The sequence below is a fragment of the Dermacentor andersoni genome, chromosome 11 (genome assembly GCF_023375885.2).
Source record: "Dermacentor andersoni chromosome 11, qqDerAnde1_hic_scaffold, whole genome shotgun sequence".
Classification (NCBI taxonomy): Eukaryota; Metazoa; Arthropoda; class Arachnida; order Ixodida; family Ixodidae; genus Dermacentor; species Dermacentor andersoni.
The window spans coordinates 23,096,956-23,122,427 of record NC_092824.1 but is presented as its reverse complement, the minus strand read 5'-3'; the positions used below and the strand labels follow the sequence as shown (position 1 = coordinate 23,122,427).

Here is a 25,472-nt window from a genome sequence, read left to right as displayed (position 1 = left end):
AGCCATCTATGTACACGTGTAGGTGATTCGGGTAAGTCGTGTTCAGATGTTCCAGGACTAATGACTTGGCTTCTGCAGATGGAATACAGCTCTTTGACTGCAATCGTGGTACACTTAAGTTGCATGTGATGTCCTCGAATGCCCAGGGTGGTTCTATTCTTTCCCACTGTCTTGAGCAGCGCAATCCTAATACACGAAGCGTGTTGAGTGCTGCATAAAAATGTGAGCTCGGCCTGTTACCTATACATCGTAACAGGGCTTTGCAGGGCGTAGACTCACTCAATCGTAATAGATGGATCATGAGAGCCTGGGAAGCTTGAAGTCGCAGAGGGCGTGACTCAGCTTCGTCGAGCGCTTTCTTGTTTCACGTTGGCTGAGGGACTCCAAGGCAAAGTCGGATACCTTTTCGTTGGGTGGCTTCTAAGCGCTCGTATTGACTGTCTGAGGGTGATATCAGAGGTAGGTGATACAGGATCCGACTGGTAACCAACGCTGTATGTAGCCGTAGCGTCGACGTCGGGCGGTTGCCCCAGCGTATGCCAGCGACTCGCTTGAGCCCACGTAGCCTGGGTGACGATGACGCCACAACGTGGTCAACACCGCGGCGCCAGAGTAGCGTGTGGTCTAAGGTAACGCCAAGAAATCGAACGTTGGTGTCTTGTCGAATCTGGTATCAGTCCAAATTCAGCGTCAAGCATGTAGGTTTTCTCTTCACTCCAGGAAATAGTACGAATGATGGTTTCTTTGCTGATAGTGATAAGCCAATCGTTGCCAAGTGGCCCTGAATGGCTTTTACTGCTCCCTGGTCTATTCGTGCGAGGCGGCGGTGCTGGTGGTATGACCAATATGCAGATATCATCGGCATATATCGAGATTTTCACTGGTGTTCGATGGTTTAGTACTCTTGGGAGGCTACTCACGGCAATGTTAAATAATACGGGAGATAAAACACTCCCCTGTGGCACGCCGCGAAATAAATGTATTTCATCGCTCAAAGTGTTGCCAAGACGAACTCTGATGCGACGATCATTGAGAAACGTATGTATGAAGTGCAAGAGATGACCCGTGACGCCTATAACTTGTAACTGGCTGATGATGGCTCTTTGAGACACATAGTCGTGAGCCTTGGAAACATCCATGAAAACAAGTGTCGACAGGCCATCCGCACTGTAATGTTCTATGTGGCTTAGCAGGTCCAGTACATTGTCTTGAGCACTTAGACGCTGCCGAAACCCAGTCATGCACGATGGTAGTTTTCGACCCAGCTCGACATACCAAGTGAGCCTCGTGCACGCCATCTTCTCCATTAGCTTCGCTGCACAGGAGGTCAGCGATATCGGTCAGTATGATTCCAGAGCTGCTGGATTCTTTCCATGCTTCAGAACCGGTACCACCCATGCTACTTTACATAAATGTGGTATATCCCCACTCACTCAGTGTGAAATGAGCATCCATTCGAGACGACGATAGCGGCGGAGGCGAGTTGGTTGTGCCGGATGGCCTGCGGTAAGAGTATATTTCAGCAAAGGCATTCACAAGACAAACGAGCGTCTTGCCTAACTGCAATGCTGGGGCTTGAAATGGCTTTCTTGATCGAAAGTTTCCAGCAAAGTTATTAACGAACCACCATATGCTTGAAACTGGTGTGAAGATCGATAGGCTTGCAAAAAATGTTGCCCATTGATCTCTTCTTAGTTTCCTTGTGTAATGTCGAATCATTACGTTAATCCTGTTAATATATTATTTATTGATGGGTCGCCCTTCGTCCTCATCAGCCTCCGTTCCGCTCTTCTATGGGCAGCGCATAGATTTTTGAGCTTTAGATCCAGCGCGGGAAAGGGGTCGGGTAGCTTCAGCTCAGCGGTAGCTAATCTCTTGCTACGTAGCATGTCCGTGAACAGGTCTCCAGATGACTCGCTTAGGCTGTCCCTGTACGTATCGCAATGCCTCACAGGACAGGATCTTCGGCCGTTGGTTCTATATCCAGCAATGTTAACGAAGACAGGAAAATGGTCGCTGCCCATTCTATCTTTACTCGTCGGTGACGATACGAGGATGTCCACTGAGTGTAACGTCAAGTCAATGACACTGTAAGAGGCCGGTGTTCGAAAAAACATTGGCTGTTTCTCATTTGCCACGTAGAGTCCCTCGGTGATTAAAGCACTAACAATTTGTTTCCCACGTGCATCAATCGCCTTGTCGCTCTGGAAAGTATGGTGCGCGTTAAAGTCCCCACATCTAATCCTCGGAGCTGGGCAGCGGCTGCAGAGGTCTCTGATAATTTCTCCCATCGAGACCTTCAGGCGAGAGCTCACGTATACAGAGGCCACGCTGAGGCTTCGGTTTCCCAGCCACACATCTACAGCAGTGACTTCCAATGCACTGTTGCAAAGGTCTTGAACTGGTAGAACGTAATGTGGTATTTCACGTCTGACATATAGCATGGCGCTTCCATTCGGAAATGTGGGAATACCTTGGTTTCCATGTGCGACATAACCAGCAATTGATCTGCATCTTGGAAGACCAGCCTCGGACAGGTCCAATATTGGCACAGGCATGTTGCGTAAGAAAAGCGACAGTTCAGGTGTCCTGACCGCATCCATATTGCTAGGTGCTCTATGAAGAGGCAGAGCTTAGGATCACTGACTCGAGAGCCAGGACTAATTCGAGCATGTCCTTCATCGAGCTCGCCGGCATCTTCTCTGTCTGATCGCAAGGCCTTGAAGAGAGCACGTAGCACCTGCTGACAGTCCTCCTGTGGTGTTTTTTCATCGCAACGCGATTGGAGTCGCTGCAGTGCAGACACATAAATTTGCTGTTCCGGTTGTTCAGCAGTCTTCTCGTCTACAGGGCCTCTGTTGATTGATTTGGCTGCTTTAGCCGGCCCGCTGTGCGATGGCACCACTGTGTCTTGGATTCCTTGAGAAGGCTTCAGGCTTGGAAAATCAGTTTCACTCTTTGAGCTCCATTTGTGTTCGTCTGACTCTCTGCGACTCTCCGTTTTTTTTCTTCGTTGTATTTTTCTCATCCTTTCCTGTTGGCCCCATGATAAACGTTTTCTTTTGCTTTATTGCCGCTTCCCGCGTAAGACACTTGTTATAACTAGCTGGATGGCCACTACTACAGTTTGCACATAGAAAGTTCTCGCCGCACGCGCATATCTTGAAATCACGTGGTCCTCCACACCTCTTACACCGCTGCTCACCACGGCAGTACTTGGCCACATGTGCATAGCGCTGACATTTGAAGCACCGAGGTGGTGTCTCAATGTAGTCAATGGTCTCGCGTCTTGTGAAGCTCAAGTTGAGCTTCTCTGGGCGGTCTGGATTTGGAGCGAACGTAAGAACCACGGAGCTGGTTCGCCTGGACTCCCAATCGGATTCGGAAATTTGAACGCGTCGCGTGACTCTGCTTGCATGGTAGACACCTTGTGGCTTTTGGTATACCAACAGTTCCTCGTCAGTGTACCACTTCGGTACTCCTCTAATAATGCACATGTTTTGCAGGAACGAATTGGGCACTCGTGCTGAGATTGCAGTCCCTGAGATTGACTTGCAGCTGAGAAGGGAATTCACATGTTGTTTTGTCTGTACATTTAGAAGCAGCGCTCCTTGAGCAGCACATGGGCTCCAACTGGCTCTTTCTCTCGCATGTACGCAAACGTGTGGCGCCTCCGCAAGTGCGACGCCCCGCTGTACTATCAGCGTCAAATGAAAGTTGAACAGCGGAGCGCGTGGCCCAAGCATAAGTGAAGATATGGTGCGCGCCGTCCAGTCATCACCATTGACAGGCGCGCACATCCGGTTTGGCCGCACTGCCCGATCCCCCTCTAGTGAGATAATTTCGCTTCTGTTCTGGTTCTTACATTTGAAAGGGAGAAAATAAAGATGAAGCTAAAATATTGCAGTTTACGGCGAATTTTGTCGCACAGATCGCCGAAACCACAAGTGCTGTCGGCGCGAACAGCGGTGCGCGTGGTGCAGTTTGCACCATCATCGCAAGGTAGATTCTTTGCCCGCGCGGCGCGGGCGATGTTGGTGCAAAGTGCACCACGCGCACCGCTGTTCGCGCCGACAGCACTTGTGGTTTCGGCGATCTGTGCGACAAGATTCGCCGTCAACTGCAATATTTTAGCTTCATCTTTATTTTCTCCCTTTCAAATGTAAGAACCAGAACAGAAGCGAAATTATCTCACTAGAGGGGGATCGGGCAGTGCGGCCAAACCGGATGTGCGCACCTGTCAATGGTGATGACTGGACGGCGCGCACCATATCTTCACTTATGCTTGGGCCACGCGCTCCACTGTTCAACTTTCATTTGACGCTGATAGTACTTACTAGCAATTACAAAGCCGACGCTGCCCAGTACCTCGTGTACGGCGGGAGACGGCGAGCTTCCTGCCCTCTTCCGTCTATTTCGCGCGAGCCAGGTTCAGCCACGATCGTCGATTCCCCACACACGCGTTATTTCGCAGATAAGGCGCAGGACGCGCGGCTACGGTGTTATCTCCCTTGGACATTATACGGGACCTTACGGCGACGGCGACACCGAGGGCAGAAATGCGCTTGTGTCCATTTAATTGCTATCGCCATAAAAGACGTTTCGGCCTCACTTCAGGAGCCCCTTTCACAATGAAGGAAATGAAGAGAAGGTTGGTGTTTTACACCTGATAATGTGACGTTAGTAGACAGTGTATATCGGGGGCATATTGCCTGAGTTGCGATTGAGCGTCTGTGCCGTCGCCTCGAAATGATGGGATTCGAGGTAAACACTTGCCGTCTTGTTCTTTTCTTTTCAAATTATTTTTGCGCTGGACACGCCTGGAGATGGCGTGTTCAGGTAACATGTTTATTGCCATATGCTTGATGCTGACATCATAGTTGTGGTGTTTTAATTGTTTTCAAGATTTGCCCGTCTCACCTATGTGCACGTGTTCACAACCAGCGCAAGGAATCGTGTACAATACACCCGGGAAATTCTCTTTCGCGAGCTTGTGTTTGATCGTTAACCATTGTTGTCCGAGCTTCCGTGTAGTACATTTGAACAGTGCAAACGTAAGTAGCAGAAGTAGCGTGACTTAAGGCGCCTCCCTCTGTATATCCACTCAAACTAGCGCATATTTCGGCTCACAAGCATCTACATTGGACGCAGATCTCTTAATATAGAAGTGGATAAGAGTGAACGGATGCTATGATATACATTATTTCCGTAGGTTTAGCCACTCGGTGTGAGCCTGTTCATGGCAAATCTTGCAGAATGGCCATTTGCTACGGTACACAAGAGGTGCAGATTACTTAAACGTTGAATGATACGCGTGGTATTTTTTGGTGCATACACGTGTCATAACCGTTCTCCTCTCAACAAGTATTTTACATTACCTTCGTCATCGTGACATCACTGCTACGTCTCCCGCTCGGCATCGGCCCCATTCGGAGTTTGTATTTCGGCATAGCTTGTGATCGGTGCGGTGCACAAAGAAATTGCTAAAGAATAATCCGGTAACCTTTCTGGCGGACACGCATAAATATTGCATAAATAACACGTTCCAGAGGACGAAAGAAACAAACGTGTTCGGATCGCGGTTAGTTATGGAGCATTTATTAACCGCTTTCATAATGCTTCGTTTCACTTTATTTGAACATGCGCGTTGGATTTGTATATTTGTTACGTGATAAAAGGTATACCTTGCACATGAGATATTTTAGCCTTTCATCAGTAGTTTGTGGTTCTCCTGAAACTGACAAGCCTCCACTGTATGCTACGCTGGAGCACTATGAAATATGGGTATACAGGTCGTGATGAAAATTTCGCGGGATCAGCGAACATATGCCAACCTCCGTTATATCGCCTTCTGATGAAGTAAGTGACTTGTGTAGTTAGGCACACGAGCTAGAAAGAACACGCATGCGCAGTGCCATGTCTCTATATTAAGAGCTAGTTTGGGCAGAGGGTGCAGGAACGCGTCATGGCACCCCCTCCCAGATTGCGTGACATTTGACCGCGCCTGGCACTATCCTGCTCTAGGAAGTCACCGCCTCCGCGGTCCGTGCGGGACGAGGCGACTGTGGCCGGGGAAGAAACAGCTCGACCCTACTTTACGATTTCGAGCGGCCACTGCAACTTGGCCCATGGTACAAGCAGTGCACCCTCTGATCTGGACAAAAGCAGGTGAGCTTCCATTCAACATTTACTTTGAACAATGTCAAACCAAGACACGCCGTTACGTGCAGATTGTCAAACATTCAGGCTCTTTTCTGTTGAACAATTCAGGGCGAGCTCCCATGTGCTTTGCTCACCGTGGCTGCTGCTGCTGTTTTGGCGAATACGGCTCGCACGAGACATTTGCAATGGGTAATTGCATTGCACGTAGACAAAGCACATGGGCCGATATACCGCAGCTAGCGCCTACGAAAGTACTCAGTCAACAACACGCACTACGTAATACGGATAAAACGCAGACTCTACATAGTTATTCCTTTAATAAAACGAAGCTTTCTACGCCTTCCAGTCTCATCTGCTTTCCCAATCAATTTATTGCAAAGTATTGTGGGCCAGTCCTGCAGGTAGGGCAATACTAAACCTGTACTTAAGGTAAACTCTGGGGGTTTACGTGCCAAAACCATGAAGTGATTATAAGACACCTCACACTGCGAGACCCGAAGATCCCTTTTGACCAACACGGTTTCTTAAGGTGCACCCTATGGAAGACAAGTTTATCAGGCCCCCATCGAAATGCGGCCGCAGCTGCCGGCATTTGATCACGCTACCTCTGGCTGGGCAGCGGAGCACCAAATTTACGAAGGCGCCATGGCGAGCAATATTAATTTTGTTGGATCGTGGAAAATGCGTGCTGTAAAGTTGGTTAGTTTCGGTTACAATGTAATTCATGTGTTGTGTAGTTGGGATGTCCGTGTCCTGCTGATTTTCTCAAGATGCATAATTGTTGTGCTGCTAAAATCTTGCAGAAGATGTCCTATAGCGCCGCCGTGAAAGCTTACCTTCATATAGGCCTTGCATATAGGCTTGAGAAAGCTAGCTGGTGCTCTATGCACTTTTCCTTAAATATAAAAAGGCACAGTTCTTTTGTCCACCTAACACATGCGCGTCCACGCGGGCCGACAAAATGTTCGCGCTCACAAGCGTAAATTTGCTTACGCTTTTCTGAGTGCGACGTCAGATAGAAATTTATCTGTATTGGTAAAATGGCTGTTAGATCCAGCTTATTTGATTATATCAAGCGGCAAGATAGCTGTTAAAATATGTGATCCCCCATCACACATAGCACTGCATTTGAAGTATGCTGCGTCAAACTTGCGGTAAAAGCGCTCTCTTGGTCCGTTTACTTTTTCAAAGAAAATTATTGTTAGTCAATGAAGCACAAACGTAACGGGGAAGAAAGTGTATTTGATTGCCGATTTCGCAAATAACTATCTTGGATCTGGTGACATTGTAATAGTTCGGTCGAAGTGTATACGCCTTGACCATTCACAGGATAGAATTCGTGCATTGCAGTGTGTGCCGTCAAGTAATAAATAAATATTATTTAGAACTTTCTTTCAATAAGTAATATATACATGTTGATATCTCGTTGAAGTGATATTTTCCTCTAGGAGTAACCAAGTTTTATGAATAAAGCTGTGCTATGCGACATCAGTAATCTTTAAAAAAATATTTGATTTAAACTCTTGTATAGAAAACAATTCGCCCCAAACATTATTTCTTTAACCAGTTAGCAAGGTTGAATTTGCTGTTATAATTAACAGCCTTCAAAGTAATGTTTCGTGCGGTTTCGATGGCATTAACGCAGCACCAATTAAAGCGGTCTCACATTTGCTATCCGATGTAGTTTGCCACTTAATGAATACTATTTTGTTGACTGGAATATTTCCGGATAAAATGAAAGTTGCTACGGTTCTGCATAAGGGTGGGCCTATTGACTGTATTTCCAACTACAGACCAATATCTGTGCTTCCGCTACTTCACAAATAACGGAGAAATTTATGAATTCTAGAATTTCTCAGCATTTCTGTAAGCACAACCTAATATCCGAATATCAGCACGGATTTCAGCTAGGCAAATTGACTGAGTCAGCATTATTAAACACCGCAGAAAGAATTCTAACTAAATGTTGAAATCAACTGCACACAATAGGTATTTTCTTAGATTTTCACAAGGCCTTCGATTCAATTACAATATTACAGTGTTCGGAAAGTTACCGTATTATGGAATAAGAGGACATCCGCGTAAGTTACTGTGTAGTTACCTGACTAACCGTACTCAGTTCGTTGTTAATAATGTACAATCGGGTACTCAATCCATAATCCATAATCTAATATGAGTGCCCGAAATAGCGAAACAATATTTCTAATGCCGGTTACTGTAAATGAAGTAATTACAGAATTTTTATCACTCAATAATAGTAAAGCTACAGATGCGTCAGGTTTCCAGATACAGCCCATAAAATTTACTATCGACATTCTTGCACCTTGCCTTGCCCATATCTTCAACTTATCTTTAGTTTCCGGCGTTTTCCCGCGTCTTATGCAAAGGGCAAAAGTTATAGTAATTGCAATGGGGGTGTTCGCCTAGCAGAAGGGTAACTAGATATAGGTTGTAGCGCTAGGCGTAAACAGGTCGGCGCTATATCGTAACGGGGAAGCAAGCACTTCTCGTCGTCTTCTCTTGCACCAGCACACCAGCACCATGCCCACTGCCCAGTGCCTTCAGTACAATCACTCCCCACCGAAAGAGTAGCCATCCTGGCGACTTAAGGACAGGAGAACACAGGGGGGTCATGGCACTGCTTGAGCCGGGAGACGTGGACAATTTCCTGGCCCCGACGACGCTGGTCGGAAGGCGTTTCGAGTGGCTCGATGAGGTAGTTGACCGCGGATGTTTGTTTCAGTACCCGATAAGGACCGTGGTACTTGGAGAGCAGCTTGGAGGAAAGGCCTGGAGGAGTAGAGGGCACCCACAACCAGACCAGCGAGCCAGGCGCAAAGCACGGAGCCGTAGTGGATGAATCGTGGCGAAGCTTTTGGCGCCACTGGTCCTGGGATGTGAACGAACGAGCGAGCTGGCGACATTCTTCGGCGTAAGCAGCCGCTCTAGAAACAGTCGTACACTCCGAAGCATCTGGCCGGTAAGGTAGAATCGTGTCCATAGTGCATGAAGGTTCGTGTCCGTAAAGGAGAAAGAAAGGGGAGAACCCAGTGGTGCTTTGCGTGGCGGTGTTGTAAGCGTAGGTGACGAAAGGCAGAATGCGATCCCAATTCGAGTGGTCAGATGAAGCATACATGGCCATCATGTCACCAAGGGTGCGGTTGAAACGTTCTGTCATCCCATTAGTTTGAGGATGATATGCTGTGGTAGTGCGGTGAATGATGCGACACTCCTTTAGCAATGCTGAAAGGACGTCAGAGAGGAAAACGCGACCGCGGTCGCTCAGTAATTCTCGAGGTGCTCCATGGCGTAAAATCAGGTTTTGAAGGATAAAACTGGCGACGTCTTTTGCTGTGGCAGATGCTAGGGCTGATGTTTCAGCGTACCGCGTGAGGTGGTCGATAGCAACAATAACCCAGCGGTTGCCGCTTGGAGTGTTGGGAAGCGGACCGTATAAGTCAATGCCGACGCGGTCGAACGCGCGCGCGGGGCATGGTAAAGGTTGCAAGGGGCCGGTGGCATGTTGAGGTGGCGTCTTGCGTCGTTGGCATATGTGGCATGACCGGACATACTGGCGAACGAAACGGTACATACCGCGCCAGTAGTACCGAAGCTGCAGGCGAGAGTATGTCTTTAATACACCAGCGTGGCCGCATTGTGGGTCGTCGTGGAACGTGGCGCAGATGTCGGAGCGGAGGTGTCGGGGTATAACAAGCAACCATTTACGGCCGCTGGAATTGTAGTTGCGGCGGTACAGCAGGTTATCCCGAATGATGAAGTGCGTGGCTTGGCGACGAAGCGTCCGAGAGATCGGTGCTGGCGACTGGCTGGACAGGAAGTCAATAAGCGAAGAGATCCATGGGTCTTTGCGCTGCTCTGATGGCATGTCGGAAATGTTGAGGGCGAAGGCACCGCAGGTAGAAATAGACGAGTGGACAGGGCCAGAGGGCAGGGGTGACCGGGATAGAGCGTCTGCGTCTGAATGCTTTCGGCCTGAGCGATAAACAACGCGGATGTCGTACTCTTGTAGGCGCAATGCCCAACAGGCAAGCCGACCAGTTGGATCTTTTAGTGAAGATAACCAGCATAGGGCATGATGATCGGTCACGATGTCAAATGGACGCCCGTACACATAAGGACGAAATTTGCCGATAGCCCAAATGATGGCCAGACATTCCTTCTCAGTAACTGAGTAGTTCGCCTCGGCTTTGGTAAGGGTGCGGCTGGCATACGCGACGACGTACTCTTCGAAGCCATCCTTGCGTTGTGCAAGAACAGCGCCGAGCCCGACACCACTAGCGTCCGTATGGATCTCAGTTGGAGCAGAGGGATCGAAGTGTCGCAGTACTGGAGGCGAGGTGAGAACGCGTCGTAGTTCTTGGAATGCGTCGTCGCACGCCGAGGACCAGGCTGATAGGTCAGAACGGCCGGTGAGAAGCTGCGTCAAGGGGGCAATGACAGAGGCAAAGTTACGGACAAAGCGTCGGAAATAGGAGCACAGGCCGATGAAGCTGCGAAGCTCTTTCATGGTGGTTGGTTTAGGGAACTCGGATACGGCGCTAAGTTTTGTGGGGTCCGGAAGGATACCGTCTTTTGAAACTACATGACCGAGAATAGTAAGTGTACGAGCGCCGAAGTGGCATTTCTTCAAATTTAGTTGCAGTCCTGCAGTGGAGAGGCACGCAAGTACCTGCTCGAGGCGGTTGAGGTGCGACGCAAAGTCGGTGGAAAAAACAACAATATCATCTAAATAACAGAGGCACGTTTTCCACTTCAGCCCTCGAAGAATGGTGTCCATCATTCGCTCGAAAGTGGCAGGCGCGTTGCAGAGGCCGAACGGCATGACAGTGAACTCATATAGCCCATCAGGCGTTACGAAGGCTGTCTTTTGACGATCGGCCTCTGCCATTGGCACTTGCCAGTACCCGGAGCGCAAATCGAGCGACGAAAAGAATTCCGCTCCCTGCAGACAGTCCAAGGCATCGTCGATGCGCGGCAGAGGATAGACATCTTTGCGCGTTATTCGGTTAAGGCGGCGATAGTCGACGCAGAACCGAATGGAGCCATCTTTTTTTTTAACGAGGACAACCGGAGATGCCCAGGGACTGTTAGAGGGCTGGATGATGCCACGCTCCAGCATGTCGTCAACGTGCTGGTCGATGATACGGCGTTCAGCAGCCGACACACGATAGGGACGCTGGCGCAATGGTGTTTGCTGACCGGTGTCGATACGGTGAACGACTGCGGACGCTCGACCCAAGGATGGTTGGTCAAGTCAAATGAGGAACGAAAACGTTGGAGGAGTTTGATGGTTTCTGTTTGCTGCGCAGGTGTGAGTTCTGCGTCGACGGCGCGAGCGAAGACGTCTACAGGGGCATCAGTCGCGGCACGATTAGTGACGGAACAAATCGGAAGTGATGCCGTGTCGCCAAACATGGTGGCCGGGAGAACGCTATCGAAAGCTTCAGCGGTACCCAGGCACTCGCCGCGGAGTAGGGATGATGGGCAGGCGGACGGATTGCACACGTAAAGCGCAGCAGAACCGTCGCAAAAAGTGACGACAGCAAACGGAAGTAGAAAGTTCCGGCGGCGCGCACAAGTGGCCGACGGTGTAAACAGAACAGATGAGTTCGCAGCAGAGTTACATGACACAGGAACCAGAGCGGCGGAGAAAGGTGCGATATCGATGTCAGAGGCGGCAACAACTTTAGGAGAAGAATGGTCGTCATGGTCGCAGCACGGCACTGATAACGTAAGTTCGGCACGAGCGCAGTCGATAAGAGCTTGATTGACAGATAAGAAATTCCATCCAAGAATAACGTCGTGTGAGGAACGAGGTAGGACGACAAATTCTATAACATACATAACGCTTTGAATGACAACCCGGGCTGTGCACGACGCTGAAGGCTGAATGCGATGCGAGGTTGCCGTACGCAGAGAAAGAGAGGTAAGGGGAATGGTCACTTTGTTCAAATTGCGGCAAAGCTTCTCGCTAATAATAGAAACGGCGGCTCCGGTGTCGATAAGTGCGTGTACGGTGACGCCGTCTACGGACAGTTCAATTTCGTTCGCCGGGTTAGAATGAGGCCTTGAAATGTTCGACGTAAACGCAGTTCTTGCCTCTGGAACTGCGACTGTTAGTTTTCCTCACGGGCTGGGCTGGGTCGGCGAACCATCGGGGAAATGGATCGGCGACGTGGGGAAGGTGACCGGCGTGCATCGAAAGGGAGGCGACTGTAAGATGAGTCCGGAGGAAGGCTAGATGGGTCCTGACGCGGAAGTCGAGCAGGCCTGTAGCTTGAGGCGGCCCCACTGGCAGGTAAACGGGGGCTGCGACGGCGGCAGAATCGTGCTACGTGGCCCGGAAAATGGCAGAAATAGCATATTGGCCGGTTGTCTGATGTACGCCACGGGTTGACGACAGGGGCTCCAGCGGCCGAGTAAGGGACGACCATCGGGCGTGAAGGTGGCGGAGGCACATGGAAGGTGCCAGTGGCCCGGTAGGCATCAGGAGCCGGAGGAGCGTAAGGCCGGGCAACAACGTCAGCGTAAGTGAGCGGTCCAGCTGCAGGCTGCGGAGGAGGGGCAGATGGCAGCGCCGCGGCAACTTGGGTCTGAATGACGTGGCGAAGCGAGGGAGCCAAGGTTGTCGACGGCTCTGGTGTGCTGTTCGCCAGAGAGAGTTGGCGTGCCACTTCCTGACGGATGAACTGCTTTATCTCCGGCATTAAAGCAGAGATATCGGCAGCGTCGCGGCCGAAATCCAACGGAGATAGATCCGTGGTGTCCTGCTGAGCAGCGCGCGTTGATGCACGCTGCTTGCGCAGCTCGTCGTAGTGCTGACAGAGCTGTACGACCTCGGCAATCGTCCGCGGACTCTTCGCGACGAGCATCTGGAAGGCTTGGTCATCAATGCCTTTCATGACGTGCTTAATCTTGTCAGCTTCGTCCATAGATGAGTTGACGCGCTTGCATAGCGAGAGCACGTCTTCAATATAACTAGTGAAGGTCTCCTCCTGGCGTTGAACTCGACCACGCAAGCGCTGCTCAGCGCGAAGGCGGCGAACGGCGGGACGGCCGAAGACCTCTGCCAAAGTTGCCGTGAAAGCCGACCAGGTGGTAAAATCGGCTTCATGATTGCGGAACCATAGGTTTGCCACGTCAGTCAAGTAAAAGATGACATTTGTGAGCTTGGCGCGGTCGTCCCACTTATTATAGGCGCTGACACGGTCATATTCGGCGAGCCAGTCTTCCACGTCGTGGTCGTCGGTGCCGCTAAATATAGCCGGATCGCGCTGCCGGATGACACCAGAACAGACGATGGCGGGGGGCACGGGAGCAGCAGCCTGGGACGGTCCCGGTTCATCCATTGCAACAGCTGGTGGTAGCGTTCGGCTGCGGAGTTCCAGGATGTCGAAGAGAAACCTAGCAGCTCCACCAAATGCAATGGGGGTGTTCGCCTAGCAGAAGGGTAACTAGATATAGGTTGTAGCGCTAGGCGTAAACAGGTCGGCGCTATATCGTAACGGGGAAGCAAGCACTTCTCGTCGTCTTCTCTTGCACCAGCACACCAGCACCATGCCCACTGCCCAGTGCCTTCAGTACATAATATATAAAAAAGGGAACAAAAATGTAGTGGGAAACTATCGCCCGATATCCATCTTACCTGTGTTTTCTAAAGGCCTCGAAAAAGTTGTTCTTAAACGGCTATCTTGTTTTAGTGAAAGATACAACATTATCACTACAGCTCAATATGGCTTTCGTAAAAACAGATCTACTGAGTTAGCTCTCCTTGCTCAAAAAGAATTCATACTAAAAAATTTTGAATCAAAAAACATGGTACTAGGATTATTTCTAGATTTTTCAAAGGTGTTCGACCTTGTTAATCACTCTTTGCTGCTTAAAAAATTGGATCATTACGGTATTAGAGGCATAGCCCATATGCTGATTGCCTCATACTTGCGACATAGGTCTCAGTTTGTTAGTATTGCCGGTGAATGCTCCCAGTTGAAAGCGGTAGCTTCCGGCGTTCCGCAAGGGAGCATTTTGGGTCCGTTTCTTTTTGTTCTTTATGTCAATGATATTGTCTACATCGACAGCACTGCTAAGTACATAATTTACGCAGATGACACCAGCTTGTTTTTTTCGGGTACTTCAACTGCTGATCTCGCAAATCGAGCTAATAAAACCTTAAAGGAAATAAATACTTGGGCGGCTGATAATCACTTAAGAATTAACGTTAGCAAAACTGCAGCAGTCATGTTTCACCCACGTCACAAACACTTTGAACCTCCTCTAATTGAATTAAACAATACCAGAATAGAATTTGTGCAGTCTGTGAAAACTCTGGGCGTTTACTTTGCAGCAGATATGTCGTGGAATGATCATATTAATTACGTAGTTCAGAAACTTTCCAGAACAGTTGGTATCATGCGCCGCAATTGCTTTAATTTTCCTACATCAGTTAACTTGTTACTTTACCACTCTTTGTTCTCTTCCATAGCCAACTACGGATGTATGGTCTGGGCAACAACAACAGCTGGAAACATTAACAAACTCACTGTCTTACAAAAACGTATTATACGCATTGCATGTAAAGTGCCGTATTTCTTCCACACTGCTGGCCTTTTCCATCAACACAACATTATACAGATGAAGTCCATGTATAACTACAGACTGTGCTATAAATATAAACTCGCCATGATGAAAAATGATGACTCCTTGCTTAGACTTGCTGGGTTAGAGCAGAGCAGAACTGTGTATGATACCCACACAACAGAACCTTGGAATGTTAAGAAATGCCGCACAAACTATGGCAAACAAATGTTGCAGCATACCTTACCGACACTTCTGAACCATTTGTACTGCTACGAGAATATTGATTTATCTAATATTTCTCTAAAAGAATTGCCCCAAATGTTCGTGTAGTTTTGTACTGTACAAGTACAATGTACTGCGTACTGAAAGTGTATGTCTCATTCTCTGTACCGAACGTACGTGTTTTTTTTGCTTTTTTTGTTTTTCTCCTCACGTTTTGTCTGTTGTACTCCGCCGCCGTCAATGCTGCACTGTAAGAGGAAGCCAGGACCTCTCAAGCTGTCTATACAGCTTTTTCCCTGGCTGTCCTCGCAACACCAGTTGCGGAAATAAACCTTCAAACCTTCAAAACCTTCAAACCTAAACAATGGAGTTCCGCAAGCATCTGTTTTCGGACAAACAATATTCTTGCTGTATGTAAACGTTATTGAACTTCCCCCTGACCACAGACATTGTTTTCTACGCTGGTGATACAGATGGTTTTTCACATCTAATAACCTTTCCTCTCTCACTCGTGCTGTTAATTTATGGCTTTAAAATGTGCCTTACTGGTTAGATGAAAATAAACTCTTATTGATCGTTCGGAAAGCCAAATACATCGTCTTCTCATCCGTTAATAAAGCAGTTCACCTTGATAGCTCTACAACGTGTAAATGATGTCTATTAGAGCAGGCTTCAGAATACCAGTTTTTAGGGGTAAAATTTCATGAAAATCTTCGATGGACAAGTAACGTGGATTTTATAAAAGGTATCACTGCAAAATCAACTGGAATGCTAAATAAATTTCGGACGTTGTAGCCAATAAGATTAAGACGGCAGCTTTATTTTAGATTACATTCCCGTATACAATATTGTCGCATAGTTTGGGGGGTTACATCAATGTATAATTTGGAACGAGTATACATAATGCAGAAGAACTGTATACGATTCATTCAACATATATCAGGTCGTGATCCTACCTCCCCATAATATGCATACTTCATATAATAATGTTGTATAATCAGCGTTTGTTGAAATTGATTTTTCTCGAAATAGAATCAAACCTTCAGCTGTTCTTTCATACGTATACAAATACGGAGACACCATAATATTTCAGAAACAAAAACTTCCTAAAGATTAAAACAAGATGATCATCATCATCATTATCATCATCATATTCTTGTCCACTGCAGGGCTAAGGCCTCTCCCTATGATCTGCAATTACCCCTGTCGTGCGCCAACCGATTCCAACTAGCACCCGCAAATTTGCTAATTTCGCCGCACCACTTAGTCTTCTGCCGTCAACTACTGCACTACCCTTCGCTTGGTACCCATTCTGTCACCTTAATCGTCCAACAGTTATGTAATCTGCGCATTACATGTCCTGCCCAGCGCCATGTCTTTTTCTTAATGTCTAATAAAATATCGTCTATACTCGTTTGCTCTCTGATCTAAACTGCTTTGTTTCTGTATCTTACAGTTATGCCTAGCATTCTTCGTTCAATCGCTCCTTGCGCGGTCGTTAACTTGTTCTCAAGCTTCATTGTCAGCCTACAAGCCTCTGCGCCGTATGTCAGCGCCGGAAAAATGCACTTATTGTATACTTTCCCTTTCAGTGATAACGATAAGCTCCCCGTCAGGAGCTCACGATGTCTGCCGTATACGATCCAACCCATTTTTATTCGTCTGTGAATTTCCTTCTCATGGTCAGGGTTCCCTGTGATTAGTTGACCTAGGTAAACGTACCCCTCCACAGACTTTAGAGGCTGACTTGCGATCTTGAACTCGTGTTCCCTTGCCAGGTTATTTATCATTTTGTCTTCTGCATATTAATCATCAGCCCCACTCTTTCACTCTCTCTGATAAGGTCCTCAATCATTTGTTGTAACTCGTCGGCATTGTTGCTGAATAGAACAATTTCATCGCTAAACCGAAGGTTGTTGAGATATTCGCCGTCGATCTTTACTCCTAAGCCTTGCCAGTTTAATAGCTTGAATACTTCTAAGTACGCAGTGAACAACATTCGAGAGATTGTCCCCTTACGTGACCCCTTACTTTATACGTATCTTCCTACTTGTGGAGAAATCAGGTGGTTGTGTAATCTCTGCAGCTATTTTCCACGGTATTTACGTAAGTGGTCTGTACTCCTTGATTGCGCAATGCCTCTATGACTGCTAGTATCTCTACTGAATGAAATGCTTTTTCGTAATCTATGAAGGCCATATAGAAAGGCTTGTTGTACTCTGTGGATTTCTCGATAACCTGGGTAATGACTTGGATGTGATCCATTGAAGAGTAACCTTTCCTGAAGCTAGCCTGCTCCCATGGTTGACTAAAGTCCAGTGCTGCCATTATTATATTGAAGATTATTTTGGCAAATATTTTATATAATACTGGGAGTAAGCTAATGGGCCTATAGTTTTTTAGTTCTTTAACGTCGCCCTTTTTGTGGATTAACATAATCTTTGCATTCTTCCAGTTTTCTCGCCTTGCAGTCGATAGACACTTCAAATCAAAGTTTTATTTCATCTCTCAACAAAGAGAGAAAGGGGGTGGCGGGATAAAGCTGCATTACTGCAGCTTGACTAAGCCCGGCTCCCTATGGTGCAATTTGACAGTGTGCAGTAGTAGTATAGGTACATAACATAAGTCAAGGCACTTAACAGGCAATGTGAAGAGAAAAAAAATGGTAACATGGACGTACAGGCAGTAACATTTTTTTGCAGAACAACAACAAAAGAAATTGAAGAAAATAGAATTACATACGAAATAATTTCAGAAAATGAGCTGTGAATACAGCTAAAAAATGAAAAAAAATTGAATACATCAGATGTATCAAACTCGATATCAATAGACGACATAAGCATATGTGCATACATACACATATACATACACTAATACTAATGTATACCAATACCAATGTACGCACTAATATGCGTACATTGGTACGCATATTACGTATACAGAGCCGCCCGTTTTCCTAGCATTAGGTATCCTCCACCTTTGATTAAATCGACAGTTATTCCATCCTCTCCTGCCGCTTTTCCCCGTTTCATGACTTGCAAGGCCTTTCTGACCTCATCTCTATTCTAGGAAGTGTTGCTGTACACTGTTCATTATTGTTTCGAATAGAGTGCTCCTGAATCCTCTGGGTACTGTAAAGGTCAGTATAGAATTCTTCCGCTGCTTTTATTATACCTTCGAGATTACTGATATTACCCTGCCTATATTACAGTGCATATATCTTGGTTTGTCCTATGCCAAGTTTCCTTCTCACTGATTTCCACCTGTGTCCATTTTTAAAGACTTCTTCAGTCTTTTTCACGTTATAATTTCTAATATCACTTATTTTCGCTTTGTTGACCAGTTTTGACAGCTCCGCGAATTCTATCTTATCTCTTGAGTTGAACACTTTCATTCCGTCTCGTCTCTTTATTAGGTCCTTTGTTACTTGGAAGAGCTTGCCTACTGGTTGCCTTGGTGCCTTGCCTCCCACTTCAACTGCGGTTTCTGAAGCCAGCCTCATTCCGGTTTCATTCATTACCTCTATGTCATCATCATCTCTCTGTTATAAGGCTGCATATTTGTTTGCAAGCACTAGCCTAAGTTTGTATGCTTTTACCTTTACTGCCTCTAAGTTGACCTGTTTTTCTTGACCAATTTTACTCTTTCTATGTTCAAATTGAGGCGAATCCTGGCCCTCACTAACCTGTGATCATTGCACTTTACCCTACCTATTACTTCTACATCATGCACTATGCTTGGATCGGCAGAAGTAATGAAATCAATATCATTTCTTGTTGCACAATGAGGGCTTTTTCAGGTGCATTTTGTGATGCTACATTTCCTGAAAAAGGTGTTCGTTATTTTCAGCTTATTCCTTTCTGCGTATTCTACCAGTCTCTCCCTTCTAGTGTTTCTAGAATCGACACCGTAGTTACCAATTGCCTGTCCACGCGCTTGCTTTTTCTTCACTTTTGGATTGAAGTCCCCAATACTACTGTATACTGCGTTTGCACTTTTCTCATCGCTAATTCAACATCTTCATAAAACTTGTCTACTTCCTCATCGTCGTGACTGGACATTGGAGCCTAAGTTTGTAATACCTTTAATCTATACCTCTCATTGAGTTTGAATACGACTACTGCTGCCCTCCCGTTATTGCTGTAGAATTCCTGGATGTTGCCCGCTATGTCCTGAAGGATTTAGAATCATACCCCGTACTGCTTCTTATCAAGGAGACCTCTATAGCAGAGGACAGGGCCGCTATTCAGCAATGTGTAAGCCTCACCAGTTCTAATCTCACTAAGGCCAATAATATCCCAAACAATGTCTAATAGTGCTTCGAAGAGTCCTGCTAAGCTAGCCTCACCCGAGAGGGGGGTGGTAAACGTTGCAATGGTCAGTTTCCATTGGCAGCCTGTCCGGACACAGGCATTCGTAGCACCCTCCGCTGCGTTTCAAGTCTGACCGCGCTGCCTTGGTCAGGTGCTCCGCAGCCGCTGGGGACTGAGAGCCACTGGTTTATTGAGATCATTAGGGAGGTTGCGGCCGAATACTGCACCAGGGTGGCCCATTCCTGTTCTGGTGAGGAAGAGTCTTTTTTCAAGCTTAGTGGGCCTTCCTAATTTGGTTGTACCTGGATTAGTATAACGCCACTAGCTCTCGGCATCTTTCTCCGGCGTCAGGCACCACTCCAAGCCAGCAAGCCCAAAACTAGATAATCGAAGCCAGAACTAGATACCGTATGTAATTATTGAAATGGCCAATTCCGAACATTATGAAATCTTAATCATGGTTTTTTATATACAATGGCGAGTTCTCTCTTCGCTTGTTTTCAGAAAACTATCTAAAATGTATTTCCTCCAACAGTTGTAATTTTGATGTACATTTGTTTAGTTCTCTTCAGTTCAATTGTAGCCCATTGATGGTAATAGTTATGTGTCATGTTGATGATGAATGTGTTGACGACTAATTCTGTCATTCTTCCTTATTTGTGTTTCTTCCTATTTCATACTCTGTACGTGCATTTTAATTTCTGTGTTTTTCATATTTTGCAATGTGTTTTGAAGCATGTTGAACTCCTGTTGTCTACTGCGCGTGCTGTCTGGTGTCAAAGGCCTAGTCAGGTTGCTTTTAGTGCCGTCTTTTGCCTTGGCACCAAGACAAACCGCTCTTGAGCACTGGTTTGTCAATAAAGAAATAAACAAACAAAAAGACAGGCAGTACATCACAGGTTTAGGAATCTTTAGAACAGCAGTTTCTGATTGTTACAATTTTTGCCTGTCTTCCTGTGAGCGTGCGGCAAAAGTGTTCCGGATAATTTCTAGAATAGCTTGGCCTGTCAGTGGCTACGCTGCGGGCGACGGATTTCCGCCTGCATATATGTACAAAGCATGTTTGTCTCTTTAAGCTTCGCTAGCAGAATGTCCGTAAAGTTTTATTGAGCATCAAAGTCAAAGGTAAAGTCATAGGCTGTGGCTTGTTCGATTGCTGCAGAATGCTTATAAGGGCAGCATCCGCACATCTGCTGCATTACTGACGTTTTTCGTTTGGCTACATTCATGAAAGAAACAAAGGCTAAATTTATGATGCCCGTCGATGATACTTACCTGTGAGGGGTACTGACAGCACATTTTTGAGTGTGTATTTGTTGCGGTGAAGGAAAATGCTGCACCTCTAAATCCTAATAAAAATGTGAGAAGGCTATTTTTTAGGGCTCTGACAAAACTGTTTTCCAAGGTTTCAAGCTCTAGCATCTTCAAAGCAAGAAAATGAATTGTCGAAAAGATATTGTCACTACTTCCTTAAAGGTATAAACGATACAGCTCTGGTGTTCTTGACGCTTCGCTTCAAAACAACTTTTTCTTGAACCTCCTATGTATAGGGGTGCAGAAATATCGGAAATGCAGATGTCTCCTATTGTTGGCTCTAGCGTAGCGGCGCTAAGTCTGAGGACTCGGGTTCGAATATCGGCGGCGGCGGCCACATTTAACCGGAGCCGTAAAGGAAACACGCTTGTCCGCTGTGTAGAGGGTCAATAACTCTAGGTTGTTAAAATTAATCTGGAGACCCCACTACGGCGTGGCCTATAATCATATCGGCGTCGCAGCACGTAAATACCACAGAATTTATTACATCCAGATGCGAGAACAAGGAAAGAGCTGACGTTTCATGCTCATTTCCTTTCTTGATCATCAGGAGCAAAGTTTGTTTCCGAGCAGAAACCTGGCAGTATCTCGTGCGGCATGATCTAGGAGAAGGATTTTTGTTGCGATTTTAAGCCGAGGAGAGACCACGCCGCCCATAGCTACAAATTCAACTGTCAGTAGCACCATATCTGCACTGATTACACCAATTATGTTTTTTTACGGAATTAGCGAAACAAAAGTAACATATAACCTGTTTCCTGACATCTGCATTGCTGCTTCATCTGTTTCCAAAGAAATGGAATGATCTTGAACACGCTATATGCCCAGAAATTTTCGCCAGGGTTAAAAAGAACACTGCGTCTGCATTTTCTCCCTGTTGGCTTTAGTGGCCGCTCTTTTCGGTGAGAGTACAAGGCTGAAATACTGATTTAAAAGGAAGGTTGATGAACTTGCTCAACATATACTCCATGTGTGTGTGTGTGTGTGTGTGTGTGTGTGCGTGTGTGTGCGTGTGGGTGTGTGTGTGTGCTGGTATGCATGTATGTATGCTGGTATGCATGTATGTATGCTGGTATGCATGTATGTATGCTGGTATGCATGTATGTATGTATGTAGGTAGGTAGGTAGGTATGGTGTGTGTGTCTTCTGCTTGCATGCATGACGCGAATTCTGGAACTCACGCGAGCACCAACGATTTCGGTGGAGCCTTTCATTAGTCATGCACCTGCTTAAATAGCCGAGGCGCTTGAGCATGTCACCAGATTTCAACGATCTATGTGTGTTCACGTACCTAAACCTATTATTGTGGGTAGAGGGTCACGTCGTCAAGTGTCAGATTTGTGGCTGGTCGATGTGCGCACGGGCCTCTTTCATGACCGTCAAGGCAAAACGACGATAAGGTAAATAACGGGGCTTTGCAATTTCTGTTTTCGTGCAGCACACACCACTGGCTTTCTTTCGCCTCGTTGCTCTTTAGAATCGTTCAACACGGCTCGATGGCTCCAAGCGAGAACGCGGTTTTCAAACTTTCTCGATTCTCAAGTTTCGGTGAACAAGGCGATTGCTCCTTGGCGACGAATCCATCATCGGATAGAGCGGGCACTATCAAATAAATGTGTGCGTAGCAAAGGCGGTAGCACTCGAGAGCAGCAGTTTTTTCTGCAACCAAATGCACGATCCCAAATTTGCGCTCTTTACGGCAAAGTTTAACGAAGTGCCCTCCCATTCTCTTCTCTCGCAGATTTCCCGAAGAAACCAGAGAAGCAGCGTGGCAGCAGCGAGAGAACCAGGCGGCCAACAGAATCCAAGAGTGCAGCGTTTGCCGGTTCGTTTTCACCGACACGAAAGCCTTCCAAAAGCATGCCGCTGACCACTTGCTTGGGAAAAACTACTGCTACGAGTGCGGCAAACTGTTCATGAAGCCTTGGGACGTCAAGAGGCATTTACGTACGCACGGCGAACCATCCTTTGAGTGCAGCGTGTGCGGCCAAAAATTTTATAGCGTAGATGCGCGCAAGTACCATATGCTTTCATGCCACGTAGGCGTAGAGGACTGAGAAGCCGTCGAAGGGCCTCCTTAAGACGGCAGCACACACCACGAAATTGGTCGAGCACGTCGTGAAGCACCGTTGCACCTGACGCTGGCATCGGCTTCGGTGAAGCCGAATATTTTCCCGGGAGGACTGACTTGTCTGGTTGTCACCGCGACACCCAGATGTGTCGTGGGTCTGAGCCTCAACTGTTCCAGCTCTGCGCTAACTTCTTGACAAACAGAAGTGGGCTAATCTTATCCCTTCTGACTACGGCTGAAGAATGCCTGCGAATAAATTTCTTACAGTGGTTATCTCGAGGAATACTGTGCCCCAGCTCTGTGGTTTTCTTCGAAGAACGCACCCGTTTTTCGCAATCCACCAGCCATGGTTAATATAAATTTCTATGCCTCGCGGATTGAACAAAATAGCGAGATATAGTAGTGAGGAGATTTATAGTAGAGGTTTAAAGTGTAAAGGAACCACGACTTCAGACTGCACGCGATGAAGGAGTGGATAGGACGAGCGCTGCTAGGTATAGTACTTAATAGTGAAGTTGAGGCCTCATATTCTCGAGCCTTGCTGGTAACGTTATCAGTAGATTTAGCACCCTGCATTGCACAAACAAAACTGTTAAATATTGTCACGTGGTCGTGACGTCAAAGAACACAGTAGCAAAACTGTGAAAGGCAAAAACTAGCTTTTATTGGGCGAACCTGTGCCCACAAAACAGGCTACACTTAAAGCACAACGAGAGCGGCGAACACAGTCGGCGATCGTCGTAAAATCTGCTCAGCGGGTAAAGCGCGTCGGCTTTTATAGATCAGCCGTCGAATGTGCCAGATTAACCGATGGGACCCGCGTGTCTTCCACAAAGTTCTACACTATTCGCGTCACGCGATAAAATCAGATAACACAAAGTTCGGCGACAACAGACAGCGGATAGAAGCATCGAAAACTTTCCAGAAACTTCTTTTACATGCAGGCGCGTCCTGCGCTGCACGATAACATTTGTTAGGCGGCCAAACGTGGTCGCCCGATAAAGATAAGTACACGTGTCATTACCCCCCTCTTAAAAAGCATCGACCCGATGCTGCAAACAAACGAAAGTAATAAATAAGCACTCGTAGCAAAGAAAACAACAAAATAAGGGAAGTTCGTTAGCGTCCGTAAAACGGTTTAAGACGCACCACGTGACCACTTCAGGTCGTGCGCGGCGCCGCTGTGAATGCGAAATGCCGTCTGGCACGACCTCATAGTCCAGTGCGCCAATACGTCGGATGACCTTGTAGGGTCCGAAATAGCGTCGCAGTAGTTTCTCACTCAGTCCTCGTCGGCGTATCGGGGTCCATACCCAAACACGGTCGCCGGGCTGGTACTCGACGAAGCGTCGTCGGAGGTTGTAGTGTCGGCTGTCGGTACGCTGCTGGTTTTTGATCCGTAGGCGGGCGAGTTGTCGGGCTTCTTCGGCGCGCTGGAGATAGGTAGCGACGTCAAGATTCTCTTCGTCAGTGACGTGCGGCAACATGGCGTCGAGCGTCGTCGTCGGGTTCCTGCCGTAAACCAACTTGAACGGCGTGATCTGTGTTGTTTCTTGCACCGCCGAGTTGTAAGCGAATGTTACGTACGGCAGGACGGCATCCCACGTCTTGTGTTCGACGTCGACGTACATCGCTAGCATGTCGGCGAGGGTCTTATTCAGCCGCTCCGTAAGACCATTCGTCTGCGGATGGTAGGCCGTTGTCCTCCTGTGCCTTGTCTGACTGTAGTTCAGAATGGCTTGAGTGAGCTCCGCTGTAAAGGCCCTTCCTCTGTCGGTAATGAGGACTTCTGGGGCGCCATGTCGCAGCAGGATGTTTTCGACAAAGAATTTCGCCACTTCGGCTGCGCTACCTTTCGGCAGTGCTTTAGTTTCAGCGAAGCGGGTGAGGTAGTCCGTTGCCACGACGATCCACTTATTTCCGGTTGTTGACGTCGGAAAGGGTCCCAGCAAGTCCATCCCGATCTGCTGGAATGGTCGGCAAGGAGGCTCGATTGGCTGTAGTAATCCGGCTGGCCTTGTGGGCGGTGTCTTGCGTCGCTGACAGTCTCGGCATGTTCTGACATAACGGGCGACGTCGGCGGTCAGGTGCGGCCAATAATACTTTTCTTGTATCCTCGATAGTGTCCGGGAAAATCCTAGATGTCCAGAGGTCGGATCGTCATGTAGGGCGTGCAATACTTCTGGACGAAGTCCTGACGGGACAACAAGAAGGTAGTTGGCGCGGACTGGTGAAAAGTTCTTCTTCACGAGTAGATTGTTTTGAAGCGTGAAGGAAGATAATCCGCGCTTAAATGCCCTGGGGACAACGTCGGTGTGCCCTTCCAAATATTCGACGAGGCCTTTTAGCTCCACGTCTGCCTGTTGCTGTGCAGCGAAGTCTTCCGCGCTTGTTATGCCAAGGAAGGCGTCGTCATTCTCGTCGTCTTGCGGCGGCGTGTCAATGGGGGCGCGTGATAGGCAGTCGGCATCGGAGTGTTTTCGTCCGGACTTGTAGGTTACAGTGATGTCGTATTCTTGTAGTCTGAGGCTCCACCGCGCCAGTCGTCCTGAAGGATCCTTTATATTCGCTAGCCAACACAACGCATGATGGTCACTGACGACTTTGAATGGCCTGCCATAAAGATAAGGGCGAAATTTAGCTGTAGCCCAAACGATGGCGAGGCATTCCTTTTCGGTCGTAGAATAGTTGCCTTCCGCTTTTGACAGCGACCGGCTAGCGTAAGCTATCACCTGTTCGACTCCGTTTCTCCTCTGGACTAGAACGGCACCGAGGCCTAGGCTACTGGCGTC

At 47.4% G+C, this 25,472-nt stretch overlaps 1 protein-coding gene across 2 annotated transcripts in view; it reads left to right on the top strand.

The window, feature by feature from the left end:
• Positions 1–23,273, top strand: part of LOC129381705 (uncharacterized) — a 110,149-nt gene extending 86,876 nt beyond the window's left edge. For both annotated transcript variants that reach the window (XM_055064763.1, XM_055064762.1), the window contains 2 exons: positions 6,025–6,168; positions 22,351–23,273. In XM_055064763.1, coding sequence (XP_054920738.1) covers positions 6,025–6,168; positions 22,351–22,666 — 460 coding nt within the window. In that variant the 3' untranslated portion in view covers positions 22,667–23,273. The remainder of the gene's footprint in view (positions 1–6,024; positions 6,169–22,350) is intronic.
• The last annotated feature ends 2,199 nt before the right edge of the window (positions 23,274–25,472 follow it).